This window comes from Acipenser ruthenus, chromosome 34 (genome assembly GCF_902713425.1).
Source record: "Acipenser ruthenus chromosome 34, fAciRut3.2 maternal haplotype, whole genome shotgun sequence".
Taxonomy (NCBI): domain Eukaryota; kingdom Metazoa; phylum Chordata; class Actinopteri; order Acipenseriformes; family Acipenseridae; genus Acipenser; species Acipenser ruthenus.
In genome coordinates this window covers 5,820,349-5,826,348 of record NC_081222.1, presented here as the reverse complement: position 1 = coordinate 5,826,348, position 6,000 = coordinate 5,820,349, and the positions used below count along the sequence as shown (strand labels likewise).

The following is a 6,000-nucleotide window of genomic DNA, read 5'->3' as shown; positions in this document are numbered from 1 at the left end:
TTTTTCTTATTTATTTAAAACATATAACAACCAAAAAGCATCTTTATGTATTGGCATTCCCTCGTGGTTAGTTGTATAATTTTGGAATTATGTATGTTTTTGTTGAGCCAAAAAAGAAAAAATGTCTGTGCACCTGCATTTTGTGCTTTGCTACCGTGTTTGAAACTATACAGCGCTTTGAGATGCTTTGCATTTAGGTGCCATATAAAGTAAAAGTTTTTTTTTTATTATTATTATTATTATTGCCCCCCACCCCCCCACTGTAATAATGTATGAAGTTACATTTTAAAAGTCCCGATAACAGTTTATTTCAACAGGCTGCAGCGTAAGCATATAAACATAAAAACACATAATTTTTGTGTCGTCTGCAAATTTAACAAGTTTGCTTACTATACCAGAATCTAAGTCAATATAGATTAAGAAGAGCAGAGGACCTAATACTGATCCCTGTGGTACACCACTGGTTACCTCGCTCCATTTTGAGGTTTCTCCTCTAATCAGTACTTTCTGTTTTCTACATGTTAACCACTCCCTAATCCATGTGCATGCATTTCCTTGAATCCCTACTGCGTTCAGTTTGAGAATTAATCTTTTATGCGGGACTTTGTCAAAAGCTTTCGGGAAATCTAAATAAACCATGTCATATGCTTTGCAGTTATCCATTGTCGATGTTGCATTCTCAAAAAAATCAAGCAGGTTAGTTAGACACGATCTCCTTTTCCTAAAACCATGCTGACTGTCTCCCAGGATATTGTTACCATATAGGTAATTTTCCATTTTGGATCTTATTATAGTTTCTTTAAGTTTACATATAATAGAAGTCAGGCTTATTGGTCTGTAGTTACCTGGTTTGGTTTTGCTTCCCTTTTTGTGGATCGGTATTACGTCTGCAATTCTCTAGTCTGTCGGTACAACCCGTCTCAAGAGACTGTTGCATGATCTTGGTTAGCGGTTTGTAAATAACTTCTTTCATTTCTTTGAGTACTATTGGGAGGATCTCATCCGGCCCAGGGAATTTGTTTATTTTAAGAGCTCCTAGTCCCTTTAACACTTCTGCCTGTTATGCTAAAGTTATTTAAAACTGGATAGGAACAGGTCAACATGTGGGGCATGTTGTCCGGATCTTCATTTGTAAAAAGTAATTTTAATATATTTGGTATTTGGTATCTTCGTTTATGACTTTGTCATTTGTATCTCTTAGACATTTTACCTCCTCTTGTGAGAGTAGCCGTCTGCCATGTGGGTGCGTGTATTCACTGCTGAGTGGCAGGCAGGAGATCGAGATGGAGGTTGAAGTTGGTACTACCTGCAGGCGAACAGGATTTATTTACATATCAACACACTGACCTGCACCTGTGACACTACCAGCAACACATACATACAACAGTGTACGGAAATTTTGGTCGGATCTGCAATCTCTAAACTAATCTTCTGTTCAATATTCTGGTATAGTAAGCAAACTCGTTAAATTTGCAGACGACACAAAAATAGGAGGAGTGGCAAACACTGTTGCAGCAGCAAAGGTCATTCAAAATGATCTAGACAGCATTCAGAATTGGGCAGACACATGGCAAATGAAATTTAATAGAGAAAAGTGTAAAGTATTGCATGCAGGCAATAAAAATGTGCATTATAAATATCATATGGGAGATAGTGAAATTGAAGAAGGGAACTATGAAAAAGACCTAGGAGTTTATGTTGACTCAGAAATGTCTTCATCTAGACAATGTGGGGAAGCTATAAAAAAGGCTAACAAGATGCTCGGATATATTGTGAGAAGTGTTGAATTTAAATCAAGGGAAGTAATGTTAAAACTCTACAATGCATTAGTAAGACCTCACCTAGAATATTGTGTTCAGTTCTGGTCACCCCGTTACAAAAAGGATATTGCTGCTCTAGAAAGAGTGCAAAGAAGAGCAACCAGAATTCTCTCAGGTTTAAAAGGCATGTCGTATGCAGACAGGCTAAAAGAATTGAATCTATTCAGTCTTGAACAAAGAAGACTACGCGGCGATCTGATTCAAACATTCAAAATCCTAAACGGTATAGACAATGTCAACCCAGGGGACGACTTTGACTTGAAAAAAGAAAAAAGGACCAGGGGTCATAAATGGAGATTAGATAAAGGGGCATTCAGAACAGAAAATAGGAGGCACTTTTTTACACAGAGAATTGTGAGGGTCTGGAACCAACTCCCCAGTAATGTTGTTGAAGCTGACACCCTGGGATCCTTCAAGAAGCTGCTGATGAGATTCTGGGATCAATAAGCTACTAACAACCAAACCAGCAAGATGGGCTGAATGGCCTCCTCTCGTTTGTAAACTTTCTTATGTTCTTAATAATAAACTAACATTGCTGAAGAGCTTGATCATGGCAGATAAACGGTTTAGGTGGATATGTGTCAGGTGCATCCACAATGGATTACTCTGTGTGTGTGTTTATATATATATATATATATATATATATATATATATATATATATATATATATATAATGTGTGTTATTTTCTGTTTGTGTGTAGGTAGGCAAGTAATTAGTAATTCATGGCCTTACTCTTTACACTTGTTGGTGTTCTCAATTATGCATTATAAACACCAGTGTTTTTTTACCTTTTTTTTGTGATACAATACTGAAGTAGCTAGAAGCAACTAAGGTGAATGCTGGAGCTCCTGATTTAAAACGGACAAGTTGTTTATTTGTAACATTTAACTTGGTGCAGTGGTAACTGCTTAGTGAATGAGACCCTGAGTTGACAGTACACACAATTTTAAAAGACACAGGAACCAGTCAAGACATATGTACGTAAATCCTTTTTATTCAGAGATGAATTCTCTGTCCACCCTCATCCTCCTCCTTGGCACAGAACCAATAAAAAACAAACAAAAAAACCCCAGCAACAATCATCATCAGCCAGAAAGCAGACCTATCTTGTGTATTTTCCAACAACTAAAATACAAATAAAAAAATAATAAATAAAAACAAAAAAAAATACAAAAAAAGCACAAATTAAAAAAAAAAATCTTGACAGAATCAAGTAATATTCTATCCTTTTACAAGATGATCATGTATTAAGTCTGTGGGAGTACATCTCACTCTCACACCTGCGATGTAGAGTATCTGCCCAAAGCGCTTAACCTCACGCAGTGGAACTTGTGTATTAACCAGCAGCCTTCGAATCAGGACCAAACTTTACTGGCTGCTCATTTCAAGACAAAGTCACTCCAGATGTTTTAAAAAATAAAATACATGTTTACTATAAAATGCATTTCTTTCAAAACTGCACATTCGAGATCTGTGATTTAGGAAATTTGATACAATCACAATACAAACTTTAGTCTTCCAAAACTTTCCTGGCCCCTGACCCCTGACCCCAGGGCCACACTGTGCCCAGACACACACACACGTACAAACCGGAGAGGGCCCTCCACTCCCCAATTCAATTCCTTCCTGCTGAATTAGTCTCCTTATTGTCAGCACTTCAACCCTGGACTCTGCTCTCAGCTGCAGATACGATACAAGATACTTCTCATAAAACAGGTTGTGATAAGAAAAGCATCACGATACATGTTCAGTCCTGATGATGGGCTTCTTGCATGATACATACTAAGATCAAATAATTTAATGACTGACAATTAAGACAGGGAGAGAATGTACAGTTGCAGACAAAAGTATTGGCACCCTAACTTAATATAATTCAAGAAAATACATCAAATTCAAGCATTTAGTGAACATTAGCCACTAATGAATATGACCAAAATACACAATTTCTGGTAGGTTTAACAAATCAATAGCTAGAAGATTAGGTAATTATTTCCAACATCTGTTGAGAAGAACGTTTTGGCAAAACAGATGATGGTCAAGAGTTGGAGCTGGATTCACGTTTGAGAAAAGCACTCGTAACAAAACTACAACAAAGGACATGGCAACTGAACAGTATCAAAAGAAATATGGAATACCAAAATCCACAATCAGAGTAATAATTTAGTACCACCACAGAACAAATTCAACTGAAACACTTGAAAGAAGTGACCATCCAAAGAAAATTACAGGCACAGCAGGTAGGAGAATCGTCCAAGCAGCAAAAAAAAACCAATAAAAAAAAAAGATTAATAGCCAAGGACTTAAAGAAAGATTTAGAAACATCAGGCATAACAGTGCATGAAAGAACTGTACAGAGGCACCTGAAGACGGAAGACATCACTACAAACCACTTTTAAAGAATTCATAAAACAAACAGCCACAATTTGCCAAAAATATAAACAGGAATTTGAAGCAATCCAAAAAAAAATTCTCTGGTCCAATGAGAATAAAATAGAACGTTTCCCTAAATATGGACCACAGTATGTTTGGAGAAAAAAAAGGGAATGTCTTCAATGAAGAAAACCTTGTACCTACAGTTAAACATGGAGGTGGTTAGATCATGACATGGGGGTGTTTCAGCAGTTTAGGGACTGGAGACATTCATGTGATTGAAGATCGGATGAATGCAGCCATGTATCAAAACATTCTACATAGTACAGTGATACCATCTGCTCACAGACTGATTGGCAGACAGTTAATCTTCCAACATGACAACGACCCAAAACATATGGCTACGTCAACTCTCAAATTCTTGAAGAAAGCAATGATAAAAGTTCTTGAATGGCTTTTGCAATCACTTGATCTTAGTTCAACAGAAATGATCTGAAAAAGGCAGTAGCCAAGCATTGTGTCTCCAATCTGTCTAAGATGAAGGAAATATGAAAGGCAAAATGGACACAGATTTCACCAAGAAGTAACATACTGGTTAAGAATTCTCAGAAACGTCTGAAAAATGTAATAACAGCAAAAGGGAGGTCACAAAATACTAATGCAGTGGTGCCAATACTGCTGTCATGAACGAATACTTTAAATTAAATACATATTTTTTTTTTGAAGATATTTGTTAAATTACTAGAAACTATGTTTTTTACTTTGCTTGTCCTTAATCTGTTAGCTTGATTTATGGTATAATCACTGTAGGATGCCAGTACTTTTGTCTGTGACTATTCACACCAACTATAAGCGTTAGGGAGAGGATGATTTGTACCAACCATAAAACACACTTATTCTTCATTCATAAGCATTTGGTGATCTACAATAAGCTATGCGGTTGTGCTTTTGGTCTTGTACAGCACTCAGACCCCAGTGTTCTCCGCAAGGTTTCCTTCAATCAGACACAGAAATGTAACACAAGAGGCATAATCCAGACTGTAACAGGATTTCTAATTCCTTTTATGAGGCAGAACGAGTGAGTGGGATTTTCAAGCACTGAGAGTTAAAATATGGACCAACTTAAGTCTAAACTCCCCCTCCCAGTCCCTCCTACTTCAGACAGAGCAATCTTTTGATCCAGTAAAGCACAACAACAGTACTAATGATTGTGACAAAAAATAATAGTAATAATGATGATTAATTAAAATTTGGAATGCAGAGACAGTATTTCAGAGGTAGTTTTCAGACTATTTCTTCTTCCTGCTCTTGTTCACATTAATATTGTTGTTAATAGTTGTGTTCTGTGTTGTTTAACCAGTATCTTCCAGAGGCGAGCCTGCCTTTCTCTCCCTCCCTCTGTCTGTCTTCACAGCACTATCCAGGTGTATCGGTCGCCATCAGCCAGCACTTTCAGAGATGACCCTGCAGAGAGACGCAATGCAGACACTCGGTCAGACTCCTGTACTGTGCAGGAATGCCGACGAGATTCTACTGCTTAATTGGAAGGCATGTTCCCGTGGAACCTATTAGCAGCAAGTACACTTACACTCACTGAGAGTGTAGATCGCCACTCAGAATATCAATAACAAAAGATCCTGAACATTTAAACCACAACAGGTTCTACATAAACAGACTGAATACGTTAATATAAGCTTTCCGTCTATTTGTTTTTATTTAGATTTAACGAGTGACGACATGTTTAGGTGGTTACCTTGAATTATGAAAACACTTTTTTCTTTTTAACAGCTGAATGCAATTAAAATATAG

At 37.1% G+C, this 6,000-nt stretch overlaps 1 protein-coding gene across 2 annotated transcripts in view; it reads right to left on the bottom strand.

Moving 5' to 3' along the window:
* Positions 1–2,799: 2,799 nt before the first annotated feature.
* Positions 2,800–6,000, bottom strand: part of LOC117966885 (DDB1- and CUL4-associated factor 15-like) — a 58,982-nt gene continuing 55,781 nt past the window's right edge. For both annotated transcript variants that reach the window (XM_059006822.1, XM_059006823.1), the window contains one exon: positions 2,800–5,655. In XM_059006822.1, the coding sequence (XP_058862805.1) occupies positions 5,600–5,655 (56 nt within the window). In that variant the 3' untranslated portion in view covers positions 2,800–5,599. The remainder of the gene's footprint in view (positions 5,656–6,000) is intronic.